General features: G+C 40.9%; 2 protein-coding genes across 2 annotated transcripts in view; one reads left to right on the top strand and one right to left on the bottom strand.

Annotated features, from left to right (window-relative positions):
• SYTL5 (synaptotagmin like 5) overlaps window positions 1–26,647 on the top strand; it is a 305,352-nt gene that overhangs the window by 18,791 nt on the left and 259,914 nt on the right. The gene's annotated exons all lie outside the window — the stretch shown is intronic.
• DYNLT3 (dynein light chain Tctex-type 3) lies at window positions 3,561–10,901 on the bottom strand. Its single transcript, XM_034649231.1, has 5 exons — window positions 10,775–10,901; window positions 8,606–8,647; window positions 6,395–6,518; window positions 5,679–5,756; window positions 3,561–5,379 (listed from the first exon to the last, which is right to left on the bottom strand). The coding sequence occupies exons 1-5, from the start codon at window positions 10,802–10,804 to the stop codon at window positions 5,303–5,305; spliced, it is 351 nt and encodes a 116-aa protein (XP_034505122.1). The 5' UTR covers window positions 10,805–10,901; the 3' UTR covers window positions 3,561–5,302.

The raw sequence follows: 26,647 nt of genomic DNA on the forward strand, positions 1-26,647 counted from the left end.
AAAGTGTTGATTCAAGGGAAGCCTGGGTGGCTCAGTTGGTTAAGCATCCGACTCTTGGTTTCAGCTCGGGTCATGTTCTCAGGGTCAGGAGGTTGAGCCCTGCATCAGGCACTGTGCTCAGTGGGAAATCTGCTTGAGTTTCTCTCTCTCCCTCTGCCCCTCCTCCCACTCATGTGCTTTCTCTCTCTCTCTAAAATAATCTTTAAAACAATAAGATGTTTCAAAAATGTTGTATAGATGGAATCATATATTATGTATTCTTTTAGGATTGACATTTTTACTCAGCCCACTTCTCTTGAGATTCATGCAAGTTCTTATACCAATAATGTATTCCTTTTTTCTGAGTATTATTCCATGTAGGTACCATAGTTGGTACCTACTTAAACCATTCACCCACTGAAGGACATCTAAGTGATTTCTAGGGGGTTTTTTGCTATTAATATTAAACCTGTCAGGAACATTTGTGTACAGGGTTTTTTTTTTTCTTTTTATCACCCTATGTTAGTGATTCTAAGCCAGACCATCCCATCGACCTGCTCCTGGCCTAATACACCACTCTGTCTGCCAATTGCTGCTGGTACTGGAGTTTGGTCTGTCTTCCAAGGACTGAAGGATGGTAGACAGAGGAGAGGGCAAGCTGTGGTGATTTTTCTGCCACCAGTCTTTGACAAGACTTTTGCTTCTCTCTCTGCTCCCTTTTCCTCCTGTTGACTAACTAATGCTCCTTATTTTCTGATCCACAGAGGGAACTACTTTGCTTGACTTAATGTACCCCAGCAATCCTGTGGATTAAGAATCAATCTATAGATAAGCCATCATTGGGTCAGGTGTTCATGCCAATGCAATACATAGCCATTCCTGGGTAAAGAACATCCCCTTTCCCAAATTATGAGGCAGGGTTATTTCATCTGTGGGCTCTGCACTTTCTCGTGTGTGATTTCTGCTAACAGGAGGCATTGAATGGGTCATGACTGCCATGTCTGGTATGCGTGGAAGATTCTCTACAATCTTCACCACAAAAAAAGCAAAAATCGATAAAATACAAAATGTTGACTTTTTACAATAATGTTCTTTAAAGTAAGGCGGTAAAATGAACTCCCATAAGCTATAAAACGATCTGTCAACTAGTGAAAAGTTAGATGATATATATCAAAAAGGAATACTTTAGTTTTGGAAACGTTTTGTAGCCCTTCTTTCTTTTTGTGAAGAGTACAGGTTTGGCTTACTGATAAGGTCCCTCTGAGTCCAAGATAACAAAAACATCATATAAAAATGCTTTGAGTCCCTTTGTTTGTAACTGAGAACAATAAAAGGGAAAAAAAAGTTCTCAGATCCATTAACATCTAACTTTTTAAGTGGCCAGGAAACACTTCTTCCTCTAACACAGGGGTTGGTAAACTCTGCTAGCCTGGCACCTGTTTTTGTAGTTTCCCTGGAACACGGTCACACCCATTCACTTATTCATCATCTGTGACTGCTTTCATACTCCGATGGCATACCTGAAGAGCTGCAAAGGCCTGCAAAGGCTCAAGTATTTTCTAGATGACCCTTTACAGAAGAAATTTGTTTTAATTTGATGAAGAAACCATTACTCTAACCCTGATCATTTTGGGTGGTTATCTGTATGAGCATTAACTGTGGAAGGCTATGTTCGCTCATGCAGCTTAACTCAAATTCCTGGCCTACAAAACGAAAGGTCGGTACATGCCAAAATCTAATACTTTTCATGCAGATTTTCTCTGTAAGGTATTAAAGGGGATGAAAATGAGTTGACAGAACTTTTATTACTGGCTCATGTAAAACTCTGCCCTGAGAAACCCAGACTGAACTATCTCGTTAAAAGCTGGCGTTCACATTAAAAAAAAAAAGTACCTAAAAAGATGAAGCATTCAGTAAAATAAAAAGGTACGTATTTTGGCATGAAGAAAGTCAAACATACATTACTGGATAAGCCCAGGCATCAAATTCCCTGACCTGGTGAAGCAGAGCTACAAAGAAACTTCCCGATATAGTCTACACCTTTAAGGGATCCCAGAGTTGGGGGGTGGGGGTGGAGGTGGGGGGGGGGTTGCCCATTTCGAGTCCTGTAGGGAAGATATGTTATCACACCAGTGGTGCTGCAAGTGTCTATTCAAATTCCCAGCTTCATCCCTGAGATCCTTAGAAGCCATTTTGGAAAGAGACACTTTTCATGAAGCAGTGCAGTGCAGGTCATTTCTAAGTAGTCCTGGATTGTCCCTATATCTTACATACCCAAGGATGTTATAGAGGGACATTAAGTGGAACCTCAGTGAGAATTACAGGGTTTGCAACTAGACATGGTGGACTGGAATCTCCTGGACCACTTAATGTATATGGTTGATGGCCACCTAAATCTTGTACGAGCTGAGTGTTTAAGATCCTCTTATAGAGGGCTTCAGAGGGGAGGGGGGTGGGGGATTGGGATAGCCCGGTGATGGGTATTTCCTTAATTTCCTTAACGGGCACATATTGCATGGTGCACCGGGTGTTATATGCAAATAATGAATCATGGAACATTGCATCAAAAACTGGGGATGTACTGTATGGTGACTAATATAACAAAATAAAAATTATAAAAAAAAGCACAAGGTAATAAACACTACCTGCTTTTAGAGTACAGGGATCCTGAAAAAATAAAAATAGAAAAAATTTTAAAAAAAGATCCTTTTATAGAGAATGTCACAAAGACACAAAAGTCAATTTTACTGAATCTTTCTAGCCACAAATATAGCTCCATCTTCTGGATTTTAAAACAAATTCCCACTGGGTAGATTCTAACACATGGGCTGCAATTTTCAGTTCATCTCTCAAACTTTGCTTTGGCGTCTGCTATATAAAAGAACTACTTCCTTTGTCATATAAAGTCAGAGTTTTCTCCCACTTTTAAGAGACCAGGAACAGATGAGTTCTTAAAAATTTTTTACTCAAAATTTGAAAATAAAATCTACAGTATTTTAAGATTACTTTAAAAATGTGATGATGACTGTAGGTGGTGAAATGCTTTCAGTGACTCATAATTAGATAACATCCAGCTTGGGGAGAAGAGCAAAGTACTTTTTACTAGAGAAAATGTAATGAGATGTTGCCATCAACTTAAGGCAGCTCACTAGCACTTTACAAACATAAAATTGCAGTTTTACAAAAATCCAAGTTAGTACTTACATTTGAATACACTAATTTTACATACTTAAAGTCTTTAATTAAAAAAAAACAGCAACAACTCAATTGAAAGTTGACAAACAGGACAAATTGCTTGCCAAAAATAGTCATTAAAAGCTAATAAATAGTTACAGAATGTATTTTACATGGACTTTTTAAAAGTAAAATTTTGTGTTAAGATCACAGAGTAAAAGGCGTAAAATGGAAGCTATTAATTACGTTGTAATGTTGAATACTGGGTTTGGGTTGCTATTTTAATGGTATTTATTCTGTTCACTGTATCTATGTGGTCTGACATTCCTTTCCCTTATTTCTATTTAGAATTTTTTAAAGCAAGCACAATGCCATTTCTTTAACTATTCAATGATCACGCAAGAAGCGACAGCACAGGAAGATAATCTTTATTGTATTTTAAATAAAAACAGAGCAGATAGCAAGTTCACGAGGTATATTTGATTATTATTCCTTTAAAACCAGGCTTCAATAACAATAATCAAAAGCAAGCCTTAACCGAACAGATATTTTGGTCACTATGATAATATTCAAGGGCACAAAAGCCAGCAGCGCAAAGTAAAAGAAAGGTAATGGCTATGAGAATTTTTGATGTGCCAAAAATGTAGATCACCGCATGACTCTATCCTTGTATTTTCTTAATATTCTTCTTAAACACTGAACAATTATTCAGCAATATATCACACATGCACATTTCATTCCTACAAGAATACTATCTACTATCTTAATATTGTCAGTACTAATATTAAACCTTTCTTTCCCCTCAAAATGCAAGGAATTGTGGTTCCACTCCCTATGTATATTAGTGTTAGTGGTAATATGCAAAATTAATTTTGTTTTCCAGGTTAAATAACCAGATTGACTTCGCATTTGGTGACCAAATGTGTACCTTAATTTTTCATCTTTTATTTTCTTAATAAATTTAACTACATTTTATTAAGCCCTGAGATATTCATTAACCTGCTAATGATTGTATACTTTTAATTTATACTTCACTCAATTTGAACCCCATGTAATAAGTATTTAAATTATTTACAGATGGTTATAACTAAACCAATGACAAAACTGACTATCTGTATAGTTACACTGCTAGTAAGGCCTTTAACTAAGAGTTGCATATTTTATGCATTTTTTTACTTGCTAGGAGCAATGCTTAAAATGGTATTGATAATTCTCTGTCAGCAATAAGTGCTTTTCATTTTGCTTATTTTCTACATGGATAACCAGATTCATTTTCTTCTTGTAAAACAATTCTTTATTTCTTCCCCAAACATGTTAGCTGTTCAACTGAACAGGTGCCAAAAGTAACTTAGAATTTGCACAGTACGTTGATAATTATAATGCTAAGAGAGAAATATGCATACAATAGGGATTCCATAAATGTTAGCTAACTATGTGAACCGATTCAGTTGTAAGGCAGCTGTCAGTGTCATGTACTTTTCAGCACACACTGTCACGAATTTTGTTGAACTAGGGAATTCAGGTTACCAGATTTATTTGGCCCTCAAATGTAAATCCAAGAATTTAAAATTTAAAAAACTGTTTGGACAATTGTCAGAAAAATTAAACAAGTCAATGATGGTTGCTACCGTAATAATAGTTGGTAGGGAAAAAAAAACGAACAGAATTATTTTCCACTAAATGATATGTACAACTAAGTGAGGAGAAGAAATGAAAAACTAAGAAGTGTTAGCTAGTTAGTATTGTCTCCAGATTTACTTTTGCAGCTTTTTTTTGGTCATATATTTATCCCTGTTAACTTCTCTGGAGGAAAAAGAATTTTATTATCAGAACGGATTGCCCCATCTTCTTAGGTACATGGTAGTGAAAAGCCGGTGTAAATATAATATTGTATTTTCATGTCATGCCATATTTTTGTTTTTTGCCAACAATAAATTTTTTCTATTTAAATGATGCTGGATAGAATATGAGATAATCTTCCAACTTACTATGAGATTGCTTGCTTATAATATTCAGTCTTCATTGGTAGCTTCTGAAGCATATTGCACACTTGTCATCTAACACATTAATAAGTAACTACTACTCTTTTTAGAAAGAATACACTGACAAATTCTCATGTTAATGGCTTTGGCCGAACATTTTTAGTCTGTCACAGAACAATAGCAATGGCGAAAACATTGACAATACAGTTCATGGTTCGGTTCTCCCATCTTACGGTACAGGTTCCTGAAACACACAAAAAAAGGACTTTGAACTATCAGCAAAATATCAAAATGGCCAGGGAATACACACACACACACACACACACACACATTTTTCATCGGTTTTAATATCTTATTTCCTGCAATCTGTTATATCTTCACATTTCACATTTCTCTGAAGGCATACTTGTTGCTAGGTACAAAGCGATCCTGTTGATAGCCTTTTCGAAATTTAATTAGCGATAAACAAGCGTTTGATAATAAGTGTACTGTTTTACCCTGCCAGAAGTTGGATTTTGTATGAATCAGCTTAAGGTCCCTTACCATCAGATGTAGTATCCCAAAAACACGAGCTGGCTGTGTGAAAGCCATAGGCACTCCTCTGGACCACTGCACAGGTCACTAAAAATAAAGTTGCAGCGTGAGAACACTGACAAAGGCAAAGATATCTAAGATATCTAAGTGTTTGAGTTCAGAGCTCTACAAGCTGTAAAAAGAACAGAAAACAAAGCATTCAGCAAAGAGATTTAAAAAATAAGTCCTCTTGGTTATCTACCACCATAATTTTGACCCCACTGGATCCAGTCAGTTGCCCGCTGCCATAACCCCTGGTGATTATGCTGCAGGAAAAATCTGGGCCAAATCACGTGCCTCATTCCATGGGCATAACCCAGACACAAAAATGAAGAAAAGATTACACTTTGCAAACAACTACTACGTGGCGCTTCACCGTTCTGAGGCACGGAGCTCAGACGGTAGGGCTGAGTGGGTTTCGGTGGAAGGCGGTAGCTGATACCAATGTAAAAGGTGCTGCTACCAAGGACAGGTAGGTGGCTGGCAGGAGCTTCAACGGCTTCTGAGTAGCCAAAGAGCTCCATCTTTTAGGTATTACCAAATATTATCTTTGGATGCATAAGCCTGAAATCCTTCATATCCTATTAGAATCCAACTTGTCTATCACTCATCTACATCCTCTAAGTTCAGAGAAGACTGTGAGGACAGAGGGGAGTAAACTAGTGAGGAAGGACACTGCTACTTACCAATATATTTATAAGCTTTTCCCAACTTAACCAAATGGGTCAGGGATTGTTCCACTATGCTTGCAGTCCATTGGTTGATGTTGTTCTGGTTATAATCTTCACCACCCAGGACCCCATCTATACACTAAAAGGGCAGAGGACAGTTAAAGACATATAAAAATCACAGCAAAAATTTATTCAAAACAAAAAATAACCCCAAAAAGCATCTTAGAAAATATGCATCTGGTAAATATTTATTATGCCCTATCTCTAGCTGTTTTAGAATTTTCAGAGCCTTCCTTCATGTATTATCTCACTCTATGAGATACTATGGGCCATATAATGATAAACAGGACAGGGCCTCTGTTGTAAAGAACTAGCAGAGAAGCTAACAAAAGAAATCTGCAACACAAGAAACACTAATCGAGGATGATAAACTATGTCATAAAAGGATTATGGAAGGGAGTGGAGATTAAGAAAGGGTGATAGTAATTGATTAAAGGCTGGCTTTGAAACAGCTGGGATTTGAACTAGGTTTCAGACGCTAGAAATAAAGAAGGAGTCCAATTTAAAAACAGAATTCTCACGTGTAAGAATTACATTTTTGTTTATATTAGGTAATTACTTAGCTAGAAAGCTACCACCTCCTGCCACTAAAAGTAGATCAACAAACACCACTTTTCAGGTGCTCTAGCACAAGACAGTTGAATAATTTTCCAGTGCTTGCTCACGTCCACTTCTGATGCCTGATTAAGAGCACTGGTTTAGTATCACAAACTTAGGCTGTAAGGTCACTTCTGGCACCTACTCACCATGACCTTTTGCAAGTGACTTAACCTGTCGGAGCCCCTATTCTCCTAATCCCTAGACATAAGAGCCTCACCTTATCAGGTTGTAGTGAGGATGGAGTGAGATCATGAATGTCAAGCGCTCAAGTACAGTGACTGAGACAGAGTAAGCACAAACACAGAGTTACAGATCATCATCATCCTTATTGCTGCTGTTATTTTATTTTTTCCGGCTTTACTGAGATGTAACTGATATATAATAATGTGTAAGTTCAAGGTATACAATGTGATGATTTGATACATAGATACATTGTGAAATGATCACAATAAGGGTAGTTGACATATCCATCCCTCCATGCAATTACCACTCTTTGCCTTTGTGGTGGAAACATTTAAAATCTATTCTCAGCAGCTTTCGAGCATACAATACAATACTGTTAATTAGAGTCATCACGCTGTACTACTTAGTTCTAATACGTGAGTCTGAACTATTCAAATAAGCAGGATTTTCAGGTGCCTGTCTAGCTTTCTCAGACCTCGGGTTGATCTAGTTGTACTAGGCCAGTCCTGGATGAGTTCTGGGTGAGCCTGTGCCCTAGAACATTCAGACAGGTGAGGCACTGTCTCAGGATGGGCTGAGGAGGTGCTCGATGCCCAGAGGGCAAGCCAATCCACCCCAGACTAAAGGCAGATAGGGCTTGCTAGGACACAGACCCAGCCACCATACCTACAATACAAGGTTGCCTTCTAGGCCAGCTCATTTTTTCCCTAGGATTTGGCACAGTGAAAAATGACTCAGGACTATTAAAAGCGTTCTTAAACACCTTACCCACCGTGTAGTCTGTATGTGATACCACTAGAGTAATTCAAGTTCCTCTGCCAGAATTGATTCCCAAATAGAACTTGTCTATTTGCCTACTAGGAGGACCAGATTTGATGTCTTAAATACTTTTCTTAAGGTTTTGATTTAGCATCATATCAGTGTCTATAAGATGTTAAGTGGTTATTTTTCCAATTGGGCTAAACAAGCTTATTTCTAGTGTCTTTTGACATATATCTGAGATATAATTTACCTATATAAAAGTATGTGTGTGTGTATCTCTCACACACATTAACATTTAAAATAATATTTGGCCTACTGGAATAAAAGTTCTTTTATTCAAAAGACAGAAAATCAATTTTACAAAACAGCAAACCAGTTTTCTAGACTAATACTCCAATATCACTTTCAGAGTAAGCTCCAGGATGCCTGATAGCATACAACAAAACACCTTAACACCTTTCTAAGGCCCGTCTCTATGAAGCACCCCTATAAAAAGTGAGTAAATATTAAAAATCTTGTTTTAATAGTAAGGTTTCTAACTTTTACTGGAAGTCAAAACAGAGCTTTTTAAAATTTCAGTCAGTGCAGCAAGCTTCAAGATGAACGTGATGCATAACTCACCTCTTTAACGATATTGTGCGCTTCATCAGCATTGAAGCCAACCTAAAGCGGGGAAACAAAAGATACAGCTGCTTTCAACAGACGGTCTTTTATTTATAGTTGTGACAAACACACAGAATACCCTAGGCTGGTCTGGGCAGGTATTAGTGACAGCAGACCATAGTGATACAGGGAGTCAATTCTACCGAGGCTGATAATCCCACCGAGAACACTTCTAAAATTGCAGAATGCTTTCCCTCCCTCCCTCGAGATTTTGATTCATTAGGTCTGGGGCACAGCCTGGGCAACCACATTTTTTTAAAGGTGCTTTACTGGTGAATTTGATGAATGTCCTAGATTGAGAAGCTCTGTATTGTAAAGCTCAGGAAATAGCAGGAGAAGGATATAAAGATGTATACACATACATCAGTATATAGGAAAAGGCCACACCAAGTACGAATGAGGTGGTCCATGAGAAGAGACTAATAGACTCTTCAATTTTGTTTTTTAACTTATGCGGGGCAAAAATGTGTCTTTCCTGAGTTAAAGATTATGAAAATGCTTGATCTAAATTAATGTCACTTTAATACTATAATAGGCCTGGCAACTTAATCTTTGCTGTGGAGTGGCTTGACAGAATTCTGAGTTAAAAGCAATTATTAATGACATCCAAGTGTCCTAGAGTAGAAAACGAGGCTATGTGATAAGATTGCAATCTAAACCCAAACTCTTCAGGTAATACATGATTTGTTTCCATGGAGACGTTTTAGGTGCTTTATGACATCACCATTTTTGTAAATCCCACTGTGCAACTTAAAATTAGTTCAAAAAACAATCCTGGAACTAAGTATCATCTTGAGTATAGATTTAAAATATTTTCAACTCATTTAATTACACCAGAGAATTCCCCAACAGCAAAGGAATAAAATCCTAAACAATTAGGATTATGAAAACAGGTCTCACATTTTGACCCTCCCAAAACTATCATTTTACCTTAAATTAAGGTCATTATCTATTTTCAAAAATGGCCTACAAATTAAATGATGTCCATTTCACTTCTATTTGGAAGGTCACCAAATAATCAGGTAGTACTGGCTGGCCATGGTAACACGTGTAATTTTATTTATTTTAAAATATATTTAGGAAGTACTGCAGTGCAGAACCCTCTTAGGAGTTAAGAGACTACCACTTGTCGGGGGATAGTCTGAGAGTGAAACTGCTTGTGCCTCAATTTCTAAAATAAGAATACTTTCCCACTAACCTACAAGTGTGTGTGCTACCTGCATCACAGAACTAATGAATTTATGTGTGGTTATAGCTTCAGCAGAATCCCACGTAAAGATGGATGGAGCAGAAGCCCTTTCTAGGGGTCTAATAACACACCATTTTCTGTGGCACCTCCTCCACGTGCCTACTTTCATTTCACTGCATCATTCACCTGTGGCTACCACTGGACAGAAAATGTCTTTGTTTTTCTGCCCTTCAGGCCTGTCACAGGTTACGCTGGGATCCAAAAGGCCTTATCCTCCTTGAGGTTAAGCGGAGCCGGAGTTGTAGGTGTGTAGTGAGAGGCCTGGGTTCAAAAGGAGCATCTGTCATTCCTGGCAGTTTTAACTTTGGGCAAATCACTTAGTCGCCATGAAAGTCAGAGTCCCCATCAGTAACAGGAAGATAACAACCGACATCATGGGGTTCTGGTGAGGTGCCGGGAAGCCTAAGTCAGTAAGCAAGGGCTCGTAATCCATGAAGCACCTCCTTCCAGCCCACCCAGGCGAGAGTGCCGGGGAGCGGCTTGCCATCAGGGCCTCGCTCGCGAGGCTGCGGCACCTGCTTCGGGGACGCCAAGGGGCGGAGGAAGCCGCCGGGCAGACAGGTTCCTAAGGCCCGTCTCTCAGACGGGCGGCGCCCGACACCCCATCCCCACCCTACGCACCCCGAGTCCGGCCTTCCATCTCTCGGCCCCGATTCCCCGCCCGCCCCCAGCCGCCCGGACTCTCAGCCCACCCTCAGGGCCTCGGGGTGGGGGGCCGGGGCCGGGCGGGGCGGGTCCCGGCCCCAAGGGGAGGGGAGGACCAGGGCTCGGAGGGAGCCGCACCCCGGCTCTCGGGGCCGCCGGGAGACCACCCGGCCGAGACGCTTCGCCGAGGCGGGGAGGGCGGGGGTCGCTCGCAGGCGGCCGAGGGGCGGTACCTCGTCGCAGTGGCGGTGGTACTCCTCCATGGTGGCGCCGATTCTCCCGCGGGGCGGAGCGACGGGCGGGTCGAACTCCGCAGCCGCGCAATGGCCTCCGGGGAGGCCCCACCTCCACTCATGTACCGGGGCGGTCCCCACGAAGGCCCCGCTTTTGTGTTGTAGCGGCGCCACGTTGTCGGGAGCGTGGACACCGTTCTGCGTGGTGGGAGGCGTCTGCCCTTTGCCTCCGACCTTTCTGGAAACAAGTGTTGGGTGGTGAAGCGCTGGGGATTGTGACAGTGTGGGTCAGATGGGGTGACCTAGTGTTAGTCTAGACTCCGCAGTATTGGTTGAGTACCCACTGCTATGTTTATGTGCACGTATTCTTTCATCATCACCTAGCCAATAAGTGCAGTTAAATGTAATAATGAACAAGCCGCTTTGATTTTCTCACTTACTAGCTACATTACTTGGGTGAATTGACCTCCCACAGCCTCGTATGAAAACCTAAAACTATACCTATTTCATGATTGATTGTAAGGATCAAATGAAATGTTATAAACACAACTCTTAAAAGTAAATGCTCCTACACCCGTCCTCCTCAATGACTACATAGAAAGAAATAATTGACTTATAGGACACGAGGTGCAAATATCCTAAATTAAATTATAAAATTAGGAGAAAAATGCTTACATTTATCTAAAGATAACTAAGTTCCAGATGATCCTAAGGATTTCCTCATGTAAACTCAAAATAACCCAGCAGGTTTGGTGCTGGTACTATCGTCCCATTTTTCAAGGTGAAACTGAGGTACAGAGAGTCGAAGTCATTTGTGGAAGCTCACCTATCCAGTGAATAATAGAGAAGGATTTAAACTCAAGTAGTCTGATAGTAGCACCCATGTTCTTAACCTAAATTAGTTTCTTATTGCTGCTGTAACCAATTATCATAAATTTCGCGGCTCGAAGCGGCACAAACTTATTTTACAGTGCCGGAGGTCAGAAATCTAAAATGGGTCTGCAGGACTTCGTTCCTTCTGGAGGCTCTAGGGGAGAATCCATTTACTTGCCTTTTGCAACTTCTAGAAACTGCCTGCATTCCTTGGCTCATGACCCCTTCCTCCATCTTCAAAGCTGGCAATTTACTATCTTTTCTCCTCTCTGACCTCTGCTTCCATCCTCATGTCTTTTGTCTCCAAATGGCTCAAGACCCTTAACTTAATCATCCCTGCAAAATGCCTTTCACTACATGAGATAACATACTCACAGGTTCTAGGGATTCGGAGGTGGACGTCTTTTGTGGAGGAGAAGTGGGGGCGGGCAGGGGATGCATTACTCAACTTATCACAGCCACTATTCTGTTTTACTGTCCAAAATCAAGGTTGGAAGGTTCATTAGTATTCTAGTCCAACTCTCTTATTTTTCAAGTAAAACTGGAGCTCAGAGAGGTGGCATAATTTGGGCAAGGGCATGTAGTTATTAACTGGACCCAGGGCTTCTGAATCTCAGGCCTTTCCATTCTCTGCTCTCATTTTATGAGCTAGGCTGAATCAAACTGGCCTGTTTACTTGATAATGTGCACTTTGTTACCAGGTTCTCCTAAATTGTGTGGCACGTCCAAGTCACTGCAGAAAAGCTGCATTTGTAATTCATACAGGAAGACTGTTTCTCCCTTTTGGGGATTTTTTGCATACCCAAATTACAGCAATATGGTGACATATTATGCCTACTTGTTTTATAATCACAGGGAAACAGGTAACTTCTATAAGAAACCTTTTCTAGAATTAGAAAGCATTTAGTTCACTCAGAACTATTCATCTTTGAGAACCAGAGTTCGTTTTCAAAGTTATGAGGTACCACTTTGGGAATGAAAAATTCTGTGTACTAGAATAAGACACTTAAAATCACAGTATTAATGTTCTCACTAGTAGACCATCATATGTTGTATAGATATTGGTGGACCTCTCTAATTTGTAGTGCTAACCCTGCTTCATTATGGGTTCTGTTTCGGGCATCTGCATCTATAATCCTTTTGTTTCTAGTATGCGAACTCCTAATAAATCAAGACTTTCACACAGTACTGGTCTTTTAAGGCCTTTATAATATCTGGTCCCAATATGACAACATTATTACAAAAGAAAATTACAAGGTAATACAATTTTCCTAATTAACAGAACTAATTACCAAGAGTAGAACACTAATTTTTAAATTGCTTTATTTAGGATGAACATGGATCAACAATAGGGCAGGGAATAGAAGATATAAATGGAGCAAGAAGCTACTATGCTCATATACACTTTTTTTCCTTTCAAAAGCACTGATTGCCAGTATAGACATGTGAGGAGAAATGTCCAATCTGTGACGATCGCTATAATATGGAATGAGTCTTTGGAGGATTGAAAAGTACAGGAAGTGAACCTTGGCTGCAAGTCAGAATCATAAGAGGAGGTTTTAAAAATTAGGCTAGACCCCACCTCCTGAGATTCTGATTTAATTGCTCTGGAGAGGAGCCTGGCATCAGTAGTTTTTCAAAAGCCTCCCCCAGTGATCATAACATGCAGTCAGGGTTGAGGACATTTGGTGAAAAATCCTTTCTTTCCCCCTAAAACAAGGTCAGTTCGTTTTTTCTGGTTAAGACTTAAACATAGTTCTGCTGGAAGTTAGAACGATAAATTATATTAATTCTTGGGGCTTCTTTGTGACCTATGATTTGGCCCTTCATTCATTCATCAAATGTTCATTTAGCACCCACTATATGCCAGGCATTTTGTTAGAGCAGCGGTTCTCAATCAGGTCGATTTTTCCCCTTCAGGCTCCTACAAACATTTGATAACGTCTGGAGACATTTTGGACCATCATAGCTAGCGTGGATGCCGCTGGCATACAATGAGTAGTGGCCCCGGACGCAGCTAAACATCCCACAATGCACAGGGCAGTGCCCCACAACAAAACTTATTTTACACCAAATAATAGTGTTGAAGGTGAGAGACAGGAAAAACTCCCTGACTCTATGGCATTTATCTATATTTGTATGTATATATGTATACACGTGTATGGGACATCAGGTAGTGAGAAGTGTTACAAAGATGATTTAAGCAAAGTAAGGGAATGAAGTGTGATGGGGGAGAGGCTATTTTGGTTGAGGTGATAAGGGAAGGCTCCTCTGAAAAAATGTTTAAGCGATCATTTGAATGACGTAAAGAAGTGAGAAGGAACTTGAAAGTTAGATTAGAAGTTGGATTCAAAATTGGAAGTTACATGAGAGAGAACATTGTGTTTTCTCAGAGCAGAACAGAGTGGTCCTAATTTCAAAGCGGAACCAGTTATGGAGGCCTCGGGCTCCAGTCACATTCAGCTCTTGGAAGTGGGAGAATAGTAGGATTAACCAGGGTTGGGATGCTTCCAGGTGATTTTAACTGAGGAAGAGGGGATCATGGGATTTGAAGGCATTTTCAGAGGGGGAGTGTGCTGATAGATCACGGATTCCAAGCCAAACAAGTAGCAATGAACAGTGAAAAAGCAATAGGATCGTGGCATCCAAGGTCCAAATGGGGTCAAAGAATTACTGTGGTGAGGGTTTTAGGAGAAGTGAGATGGGAAGAAACAGAGTGAGGGTAAGAAAGTCAGATGACTGAAAAGAAAAACAGATCTAAGGAGCAAGGAGGATTCTCTCTTACTTGGTGCTTTCATTATATCATTATATCATCATGCTGTGGGCCTAGAAGCCGGGGAGGCGTGCATTCCTAGGAGTATAAGAAGCTTGGTATTGGTATCGCAGCTGGTGGACAGTGTTTTTATCAGCTTCTGGGGCTTTTATCTGATGTCCTTTTCTGGCTTTTTGGTATTTGGGGTGGTCAGGGGGACGTGAGTGAAAAGGGATATCTGAGTACAAAGCCTAGCTTGCTGTACCATGATTAGCACCCTGGCTAGGGGGAAGAACGTAGGCACCAGGGAAGAAAAGGAAAGACTTACCTATACAGGTTGATGCCTTTCCTGCAGACTCATAGATTCTATATGAGATATCTAGCTTATGTTCTTTCCTCTCTTTCCTGTCATAGTCTCTGCCATGAATTTTTATCAGGTACTTGTTCATGCAGCAAAAGATGAAATTACATTTAGGTCTGTGGTATGCTCTGCCTACTCACACAGTTGCAGGAAAACCATGAGAACGTTTTTGGCTAAGGTTTAGGGGATTCATTTATTTGTGTGTTTTGGTCCCTCCTCTTGCCATCTCTAGCGAAGGCGGCAATTTTTGAACCATTCGTTAAACAAAAAATTTTACTCACGTTATGGGTAATCCACGTCCCAGCTCATGCACAAATTACAAACCTGAAACAAATCTCAGCAGTCAGAATAAATCCTTACATCACAGAGAAAATAAAATCTTATTTAGTGTCTCTCTTTTAGTGGAAAGAAATGCTGACCTTTTGATTCAGGGTATAGAATGTGACCCTGTTGTCTACTATAGTGCTTTATTGCCCTGAAGGGAACCATAAACTGGTTAAAAAATAAATGTGCTTCATGAGTCAGTTCTGTACTGATTCAGAGAAAGAACAGGTGCAAGGAAACTATTAAGTCTCACCCAGCTCTTAATTTCTGTGATTCTTCTAAACCATGTCTCATAAAGGACATATCTTGATGATTTTTGAAGGACCGGATAAGGTATTTACAAGCATAAAATGCCTCCATTAAGTTTAGTCATTTTTGCTCTTCACAAATCTGAGTCCTTATCAGAGGAAATAATTCATTGTCCAAGTTTATATGCTAATGACCCTCTTCATAGTCAAAGCACATTATAAATATTTATTCATAGGCCAGATGAGAACCTTTAAAGTGGTTAATTTTAAAACAAAGCAACTTTTGTGCAGGGAGAAAATAACACTGAATATGAACAAAATGGGCATTTTGTGCCCTGGTTTCCACATAACAAAGCATTTGCTAAGCGCTAACGCTAATCATGTACGCTTATTCAACACATGATCCATCCCTAGTTTTCAATGCATAATCAAATATAAACATAAATGGATTGACCTCAGTTGACGTGAAGGGATCGTGCGTATTTTTCTCATCGTAACGATTGTCGTTATATATCCTCCTCCTTAGGTCAAGATGTGGAAGATACAGATGTTGAACCAGGTGCCAGGACAACACGATTAAACACATTTCCCATTCCTCTATTCCAAGCTATAAAACTTAGGGATCAGCACTGATGGAAATATTCGAGGCCCAACTGTCTCTTTCCAGACACAGACAAGGGCATGGAGAACAATAAAGATTGTTCAGAAAGAGGTTTCTGTCCCCCCAGGTCTCACCTCTGTTTCACCCCTACTTAATGTTTGATGGAATGAGGGGGGGAGTTCAGAGCTGGGAGAGTGCCAGTCATTATGGTGAGGACTTCGAGTCCATGTGGCCCGAATTTGTTCAGGTGGGAAGAAAGCCCTCACTGGGGGGTTTGCACGGGGCAGTGGCGACATCTCTCCCAGAGTCATTATAGAATTTGGTTTTTGACTGTTTCTTTTAGGAACCATCACGAAGTGAAAAAAGCTATGATTTTCTTCGATTCTTTGTTGGCTAGACATTAAACATTTGAATGGATCCAACTCACTTGCCTTTTCTCTTCTGCCTACATCAGGCTGGTAGAAAACGCCCCTCAGTGAACCGACTGGGGGCCTCTGTAACTCTGCGGTCTCCACCCGCAGCGCAGAGTTCAGAGCAGCAGGGGAAACCTCTGATAATTCTCCGGTCTGCTCAACGCTGCTTCTCCACCACGGCTCTTACACACATTTCTCTCACTCTCCAACCCTGTGACTCCAGAACTTTCGTGTCACTATCTGCATATTGCTTCCCACTTGACCAAGAAATGGAATCCATCATATGAGGCCTCCTTTCACTCCTTGCCACCTGCCATGAGAACACACTTGCATGCCTTGCTGCAAAAAATACTTTTCTTCCTCTTTCTCCTTTGTTTTTCATCTCACTCCTAGGGTTTATTGTAACTGCCCACCTGTTTGTCTTGTATCTGTCACACAAGTGTAAACCTCCCAGGGGACCTGGTCTATTCTGCTTCTTGTATTACTAGAGCAGAGAATGCCTGATTCATAAATGTTTTTGTTTTTTTAATGAATGAGAGCTAAGAGGGACGTGTGGTGGGGTCGAATGGTGTTACAAAACCCAGAATGTTTTATGGTTCCACTTCATTTATTTTATTCCTTTTAAACTCTCCTATGTGAGTTTTTACTCACATAGTTGTCTTTCATCCACAAAGCAGTGGTGCTTTGGGAATAACTACCTGTAGTTGCTTGTTTACTTCTAGGCCAACGCAGTCTCTGTCCTTGACCAGTTGTCAAGTTTATGGCATCATACTGTGCCGTGCTACCAAGGGACTACGAACGTGTAAATTTCTCAGTGAATTATTTATCAGAAAGTTTAGTAATAAAACTCCACTTGAGAAGAGGATGCTGCAAGAGAAAATGTTTTGATAGAAATATACTTACTTATTCCTTCATACTTACTAGAACATTACATAGTACATGTTAGATACCAATGACATGGTTGGACACAGTGTGCGTTTACCAAAGAAAAGCATTCAGCCATTTATATAAACAAGGAAGGTGAAGGTCAACTTCAGAAAATAGTATGTCATCCACTAGGGGGAAAAAAACTGTTTAAGGCCTATCATTTGGAGGTTATATTTGAGGTCAAAATAAAATGAATCATTCACTTCCAGCTATCACATATCACATTGTGATTTTTTTTAAAGACAAGTAGGAGGAAAAAGCAGTATCAAATCTGTTTCTGTGTCACCTTTCATCTCCGTAGGCTAAAACAAATTTTGGTGGTTTGTCTTTGCCCAGCAGACTTTGATTTTTTTAATTTGGAATAAAATTAAATACATATTTTTATTTCAAATAGCTATCTCAACAAATGTTTGTTGATGGCTTGGTATGTTGGACCATTAGCCTGGACATTGAGGGATGGGGGATGCAGGGCAGGTGATGCTTTAGCTGAGCTGACTCGTGGAAGAGGGCAGATGATAACCAGGCTAAGGGCAGTGAAACCGCCAGGAAGAAGTAACAGAATGTTCAAAAGCATGAGGTATGAAAAAGTACAATGCATGCGGAAGACTACAAATGCTTCCATTTGGCTAGAGAAAGGGTACATGTGGAGATATAAAAGTAGGACTCCTGAATATGGTGGGGAGGGGATATGCAGAGTGAGGAGAAAAAGGAGCACCAAGGTTGAAATACTGGGAAACACTCACATCCAAGGGGTGGGCATCAGAAGAGCCCCTGAAAAAGAAAGAGAAAAAGCAATTATAGAAGAAGTCATATCACACACTGAGAAAAATACACAGAGTGATAGAGTAGCTAAATTACACTAATGACTAATTTTTCACCCTCCTTATATCTACTCCTGGTATTATGTAAATTTTCAGTGCCCTCCCACTCTAGACTTGACCACATGACATACCTTACCCAATGGAGTGTTAGCAGATGTGACACAAACAGATTTGAAAAGCAGTTTGCACAACTGGGCTTGTGCTCTCACATCTCTGCAAGGAGAAGGACTAGCCTGGGTAGCTCACTGGACACAGCAGAAGGATAAGCCACCACCAGCTAAGCCTAGCCTATATAAACCAACCTCCATCTGACCTGCACACCTATGTTGAAACAGTCAGTGATTATTGTTTTAAGCCACTAGCTTCCAGAGTGGTTTGTGATTCAGCAATAGCTGACTGATACACAGTTTCGAAGAGAGAGTGATTAGTGGTGTGGAATGTCAGGGAAAGAATTATTAATTGAATTATGCAATTAGAAGGATTCTGCTGACTTTAATCAGAGCTGTTGCAATGAAGTGTCGGGGGGGTCAGAAGAACAACTGCAGAGCTTTTGAAAAATATAAGGATAACACAATCTATCATTGTGTGGTGACAGACTGGCAATGCAGTGTGGAGATATAGAGGGCAACAGCTAGAGGAATATGGATAAAGGGAAAGGGTGCTATCTGAAAATAGTGGAGATATGAGTACTTTTATATGCTCAGGAGACAGGACCAGCAAAGAGGGAGTGATTGAAAACACAGGGGAAAGAGGGAATGACCTATGCAGAGTGATCCCTGAACAAGTAGGAGATGACCACTAAGGCAACGAGGAAATTGCTTTGGTTAGAAAAAGGGGTACTTAGGGGTGCCTGGGTAGCTCAATCAGTTAAGCATCTGACTCTTGGTCTCAGCTCAGGTCTTGATCTCAGGGTTGTGAGTTCAAGCCCCGCATTGGGCTCCACATGAGGCGTGGGGCCAACTTAAAACAAAAAAATAGTGTACTTCTCCACTGAGCTGGGAAGAAAGAAATTAGAGTGGGAATAAAGATAAGTTTCCAGGAAAGAATGGAGAAGAGGAAGAAAAGTGAAACAAGGAGTTCCCATATTATGGCTTCTATACAAATACAAAAGGGTATTGTCCAGGCACTTTTGCAAAGTCATGTTACAAACAGTAAGAAGAGTGAGAAAACTTAATTGCTGCTATTAGGTGAAGAGAGGGAGGAGTTACTCCAGTGTGGAGTAAAACTCAGGATATTTTACCAACTAAAGCTGAAGATAAGTTTATATTGGTAAGAAAACATACTTTTATGATTTCTCTAGATAGGCTTTGTAATTCAGGTCTAGGGGTAGGTGGGCAGTCGGAGGGATTCTAGTTTGGAATGCTGTAGGGCAGTGTGATAGAAGGCAAGATATATTGAATATATAAGGACCAAATAGGAAAGGAAGTTGTATCAGTACAACTGTGTGATACAGCCATGAGCAACAGAAAACCTGACCATATGTAATAGCTCAAGTAAGGAAGAGAGTGTTTTTCTCATACAACAAAAATCCTGAAGAATGGATCTAAGGTCATGGTGTAACTCCATGTCATATATAACATCAATATATCATTCTTTTTCGTCATCCTTGTCACATGGCTTTGACCTTTGTGGGTGCAGTATAGTTGCTGAACAATTGTGTCATCACATCTGAGTTCGAGGCAGGAAGGAGGAGGGAGTCAAGGGCTTTCTCTTAATGAAGATTTCTTCAAGAAGGGAAGCCTTCCACTGTGACTTCCCCTAACCTCTTTGGACAGAACTGTGTCACATTGCACCCCTCCTTGTGAAGGCAACCAGAAATTCAAGGTCTCAATTTTCCAGCATCTATGGTACATCCCTATGTATTGCTCGGGGAGGAGGGGTTTGATGCTGAAGTGAACCAGTGTATAGTATCTGTTACAGACGTGCTATAGATCAAGAAGTAGCTGACACAATGCAGGAACACGGAGGAACCAAGGATAGAAACTTCCAACAAACTTGAATATCAGACATGGTGAAAAATGTGAGAAGGCTAATGCTATTGGAGGTTAAAAATTCTGGCGTGAAGGAATTTAGGAAATGAGAGATGGCCACTGAAGAGCCCACAAGGGTAAAGTTTCTTTAAATCGAGAAGGTTAAAGAAAAATCATACTAGAAAGAATCTTCCATATGGATATTGACATTTCTCAGAATGATGGAGGGACTTGGGGCTTGAGTAAAGTAAAAAGTTAGCATTGTTCATAAGGAAAATAATACCCCTTTCTGTATATTATATCAGTAAAGAAAACAAGTACTGTGGCACATGTTTAAAACCTGTAAGAAATCAGGATGAGTCCAAAGAAAATCAGACAGCAGGTCCAAGAGAAGGTTAATATTCACTGATCATGTCAGTTAGCTACTGCTAAATGTCATCCCTCAGACGATAACCATCAATAATGTTTTGGAAGTCTATTGATTGGCTTGGCAACCTTGCTGATGTGGGCTGGGCTCAGTTTATTTCAGCTTGCCTCATTCATACATCTCTGGTCAGCTGTCTGGTCTAGGGTAGACTCAGGTGGGATGACGAGGCCCTGCTCCTTGTGCCCTCTCACCTTCCATCAGATGAGCTAGGACTTATGTAAGGGAATGGGTCCAAGAGAGAAAGCAGAAGTGCAAGGTTTCTTGCCACCCAGGCTCAGAATTGGAATGATATCACTTCTTCTGTACTGTGTTGGCTAAAGCAAGTCACAAGTTGGCCCACATTCAAAAGGTAAAGGAAAGGACTCCATCTCTTCGAGGGCGGAGCTGAAATATCACAACCTGAGGGGCGTAGATACAGGAGGGTGAGGACTGGAGCCATTTTTGCGATCAGTCAACCACGTTGTTTATTTTCTTGAGTCATTTATTGAAATTCATGACCACAGTAAGTCTGGCTGTATCTACTTCATGAAAATGAGCATAAATGCCTACAGCTTGACTGGCTTCTCTTAGATTACTGAGACGGGATGATTTGAAATGGCCGTAGGTGGTAGTCATAAATATGAATGTACATAAGCCACTTAGAAGTTCGAAGAGTTCTCTGTTTCTAGGTTGAATTGCCAGCTCTAGTAGCTACTGTGCATACTGAGCTCTGTTGCCATTTCTTTAACAATAACTTTACTCTCATCTCGCCAGCAACGTAATACGTACAGACTAGCCATTGAGTTGCTTGGCTCCCATGTGCCCGATTTATTAAGCCACTTGTTAGAACGCTGGTGAAGCTCAGGCAGACAGTTAGAGCTTTCTGCTATTTCCACAAGAGCGCTGAGAGAGGGGAGAGAACTTTTTGTAAACCCGGTGATCCTTCACACATCTGACACAAACAATATCAAACCTGGCATTCTCAAAGCTGTGACTACCAAATGTTCTCCTGACTGTTCTCCCGTCAGAGCACACACACATCCATCTGGGTCAGCGTGGTTCCCTCTCCCTTCCTCTTCCCCTCTCCTCTCACCCCCTTTCCAAGTTAGCTCTGTGTGAACGCAGGTTTCAGTAAGAGTGTAAGAACACTCGGCCTGCTTTCCCTGGATGAGTGAGTTTCTCTAACAATGACGCTCCCAAATGCCACAAAGAAGCTGTTGTCAGGTTGTGGAACCAGAGTGGGAACCCAACTCCCTCACTGATTGTTCTTCCATGGATTCCTTCAGGAGCCATGAAACAGAGGAGATTTAAGACCAATAATAGCTCTTCACAGAGTTCAATGAAACATTTTTTCCCTTGAAAGTCATTTTATTTCCAGTGGTACTTTCCATGCCAGTGTGTTAAAAAATGTCACTGAATCAAGCTTTTTATTAACTTGTCAGTGTATCCGAAGTGTTCTACAGAACCTCCATGGGGGATTTTCTTGTCTTTTAAACCTACACATTGCCACATAGGCTTTCCTCCCTAATTAGCACTGACAGGTTCTCTTTAGAGGAACTATCCCACTCTCGAGAGTACACGAGGGAACATGTGGGTGGAAATAGATTTGGATCATTTGCTAGACACGGAAAGAGAAACCAACAGTGCTAATGGCATATGGCTGTGAAGGGAATATTGAACAAATAAGTCCAGGGCAGTGAAGTCATACAAGTCAATGGTGGATTGAGGTAATAACACAAGCTGCTTATTCCAAGAGAACTGGGACATCTTGGACCCTCTGGGGACTAAGATTTTCCCCAGCTCAGGGCCACATTACTGAGTCCACAACCTTAGTCCACATCGTGGGATCTGAGATTGTTCTGTGGCTACCATTACTCACTTTATGGAAGTCTCGGCCAGTTACTTGGTGTCTGAGTGTTTTCCAGAGTTCACCTTCCTTGATTCCACTGACTTTTATGGCTCTACACTCTGGATGCCCATTTGGTTTCCTGCCTTTTTCCCCATTCCAATGTACTCAGATTTTGAAGAGATTATGAATACACCTTCAGATCACTAGAAATTCATTTGCTTAGCCTCAGGTAAAATCCAAATTCATTTGATATCTACAGAAATAGGCCAGGAAACTGTTGGCTAGTTTTGGTAGAGTCAGCCCTATTCTTTAGCCCAGAAGATTCCCATCTCTGTAGCATGATTCCGAGGTGTTAGACCCTGTCTACCACTCAGACATTTATAAAAACAGCTTCCCAGCAGATCCCAGGTTCCTACTATTAAAGAATCATTTTTACCAGATCGAAGTTTGAAATAAAATCATTTGCAACTTCCATTCAAATTCTATATTTTATCCAAACATATTATTAAAAGTTAAGATAGTATACTGTCAGATCTCTGGTTTCAGCTTCAACATGTAAAGAGTTTTGGACATTGTCAAAAAGCTGAAATAAAAAACCAGTGATTTTTCTTGGACCCCTTATGAGAACTGAGGTTGCAGGGCAAACCACCACCCCCAAATCCAGAGAGAGGCAAATCCAGAGCCATGATCTGTTTACCTAGAGTAGAAGTGGCTAGAGCCATAAACTGGTAGGAACACTAACATGGTAATTTTGAGGAATTCCTGGAGGCTGAGTGTGGACCAGGATGAAAAGGAAAAACCCCTGGGTGATGCAATCTTGTGGGGACCCATACTTTTCGGGGATTTACCTCTAAGAACCTCACCAGGTTCTCATGATGAAGAACTGGAAAGATCCCCTGGTAGCTCTGACAATGGGAAAGAGTAGCCACTGTGAAATAGGTCCAGAGTATTCTCTAAAATAAAAGCCTGCTCTTCTGGGGGTAATGACTTACCAGAGCCTTATTCCACTTTGAGGAAGGGCATTTCTCCAACTCCATTCCAATCTAGCCTTCCTTTCTTACCTAAGAGGCAAAAAATAAAGCTAAGAAATGCTTGTGAAGGTTGCAGCCCAGGGATATGGGCCCATTAAAAGACTGGGATTTCATCATAAGCTTGCATGATGCTTTCACTCACCAACACCTTACTACCACACCATCAGGGCTCCAGTATAATAATGGTGGATTTCAGCCAAAAGAGCAGGAAGAAGGAGACTCTCTCTGAGGAGGAGTACCTAGGAAAGCCCAAAGTCAATAGGGGAGGCAAAAACAGGGACAGTGAAGGCATTTGAAACCTCTGGCCTCTACAGCTATAGGAAAGCATTAAACAGAGCCAGATTAACTCCTAGCCAGATTGACATGAAACCTCGTGCAAGATGCCTATTTACCACAGTTTCCATTATCTATACAGTGTGTCTGGCTTTCAAGAAAAACATTCAAGCTATGTTAAAAGACAGTAAAAATCACAGTCTGAAAAGACAAAACAAACATCAGAACCCTACTTGGTTCTGACACAGACTTGTGAATGATCAGACAGTGGATTTAAAATAACTACGATTAATATGTTAAGGGCTAGGATGGATAAAATAGACAACATACAAGAGCAGATGAGTAATTTGAGAGGTGGCAAGTCTAAGAAACTGTAAAAAGAATGCTAGAAATCAAAAACATTGTAATAGAAATGAAAAATTCCTTTGATGGGCTTGTGAGTAGACTGGATGTAGCCAAGGAAGGAATCAGTGAGCTGGGACGCAGATCAGTAGAAACTTCCCAAACTGAAATGCAGAGATAGCATAGTGTCTGAAAACCTTTAGCAACATATAAAACAGTAATTTTCCCCATAATTACATTTACCAAGCAATTAAAACCAATTTTGAGAAGAAATATGAGATTGCATAAGGATCATGCCTCTCAATTAAAAAACCATATTAGTCCATAAAATGTCTCAATAAGCTGATTACTTATAATCAACTAATTTTGAAAGAGGAGGAGGCTTTCTAGCAAAGGCATTAATTAGTGTCTTATTTGAGACAACTGGAATTCTTATGGAAGCACCCTATTCATATTGGTTCAGCTGTTTTAGCAAAGACTAAATAGCAATGGCTTTAACAAGAAGGAAGGTTTATTTCTCTTCCATATGAAAGTCCAAGCTGATAGATAGAACAGAAGGGTAAAGAGGCCCTGGTGAACAGGGTTAGCGAGAGACTCACATAGCTTTCTTCCTGTTCCTGTTATCAACCGCTTAGTTGTTTCTCATCCTCAGAGTCAAAGGAGATGACTCATCACCACATCTGTATTAACCTGTGGATGAAAAAAGGGAATATGAAGTAAGGGCTAGACATCTTCTTTTTAAAGATAAGACCCTAGAGTTGCACACCAGTACACTGTTACCACAACTAGCTGCAAGGGGGTCTGGGAAATGTCATCTTTAGCTAAGTGGCTACCTAGTTTCGAAGGGGAGGTTTCTAGTACTAAAAATAAAAAAGAAAGAATGAATATTGGATACATTTAGCAGTCCAGGCCACGGTCTGCTCTCTGGCCACCCAAGTATCCATGAATACCACTTTCCCCAGGAAACAGCACAAAGAGCCATGTAGTTACTTCATCTAACTCAAAACCCAGCATCTCTGCGTGATGCATATTTTTGTTTTGTTTTGTTTAGTTTAGTTTTTATTTAAATTCCAGTTAGTTAACCTACAGTGTAATATTAGTTCAAGGTGTACATAATACAGTGATTCAATACTTCGAGGTGGTACATGGTTCTGACGTTGAAGTTTGGATGTGACTTCTCATGGTCTGGCAACCTGTAAACGTACAGGCAAATGACCAGCCTTCTCACCATCTCATATACCATGGTGAGAAGGGATAGGATAACCACAGTTAAAGCTCCCGTTCTGGGAAGAGGAGGAATGGAAACACATGACACTCATTATCCAGGACGGGTAGCAAATTCTGCTGCAGAGCAATAGTGACAAGTTCATGCCCTGGTGGTGGAGTGCCACCAGGTTCTACTCTGGGCCTAACTCCCTTGTCTCTTATTCTGGAGGGCTACATTTGAAGTGGGCATTGGAGAGTATACCCTTCTGGGGGCTTGCATAGCTCTTTATAGCTCAATTGCTACTAGTACAGATCTGAGGGAGTAGGGGTTGTTTTAGGGTTAAAACAGGTTTTGTCATTACAATTCCACCAAGAAAATGCGCAAAGTACTAGTGTGTTTCCAGTCAATTCCATGCGAAAGTAACCAGGGCTAAGTGGTTCTACTACTCTGTGCTCAACCCTCGTCATCTTCCTCAAGCATCTTTCTTCTTCCTCAATATAATGGTGGCTACCTTGAAGGTGCTTGAAGCAGTGAGCTGGGGAGACAAGACAGAACCCTCAATCTGAACTTTCCCTCTGGTCTAGCTCCTATTGCCTGGCAGAGAACAATCATGGGAGATGCTCTTGAGAGAAAGAGGCTGAGAGCCACAGTCTGATCTCCATGGTGTTGGGAATGCAGTAGCAGTTGTTCCTCAAAAAGTGCCAAACCTCAAACGATCCGGTTCTCAATTCAGATTGTAGGCTACGGGCTGAAAGCATCCCTGAGTGGAACTCTATTTCCTTCCATCTTTGTTTGCAGATTGGCTAACTCTTGACTGTGTTGAGTTCTTGACCGTAGTACTTGGCTCAAAGAAGCCAAGATATACCAACAAAGTGATTTTTGTTAACTCCCTTCCCAGAAGCTACAAGCTCAGCAGGCAAATGGCCTGCTTTTTGATGCACAGATGACAGTTTTACCAAATGTTGGCTAAGACACAGTAGGGGTCACCATCCTTCCAGCCGGAATTATCTGTTTACTCACTGCCTGCTACCCAAAGTGCTAAGCAAATAGCACATACGTCATATTCTGTTAAGTCAGCCCTGTTTCCGGTAGCAAATTCAGTGTTAGTGTGTTTGGCCACCTTAACAGAGGTCAGATAACAATGATCTTTTAAAAGATAGGCAACTTATTGTCCCCTCACAGAAAAGTCTGACCTGGGACATAGACTGAGGAATAGGGAAACTCCTTTAAAAAGTCACCCAGAGGGGTGCCTGGGTGGCTCAGTCATTAAGCGTCTGCCTTCGGCTCAGGGCCTGATCCCAGGGTCCTGGGATCGAGCCCCACATTGGGCTCCCTGCTGGGAGCCTGCTTCTTCCTCCCCCACTCCCCCTGCTTGTGTTCCCTCTCTCGCTGGGTCTCTCTCTCTCTCTCTCTCTCTGTCAAATAAATAAATAAATCTTTAAAAAAAAGTCATCCAGGGACTTGGGTTCCTTCTT

The sequence above is a fragment of the Ailuropoda melanoleuca genome, chromosome X (genome assembly GCF_002007445.2).
Source record: "Ailuropoda melanoleuca isolate Jingjing chromosome X, ASM200744v2, whole genome shotgun sequence".
Taxonomy (NCBI): domain Eukaryota; kingdom Metazoa; phylum Chordata; class Mammalia; order Carnivora; family Ursidae; genus Ailuropoda; species Ailuropoda melanoleuca.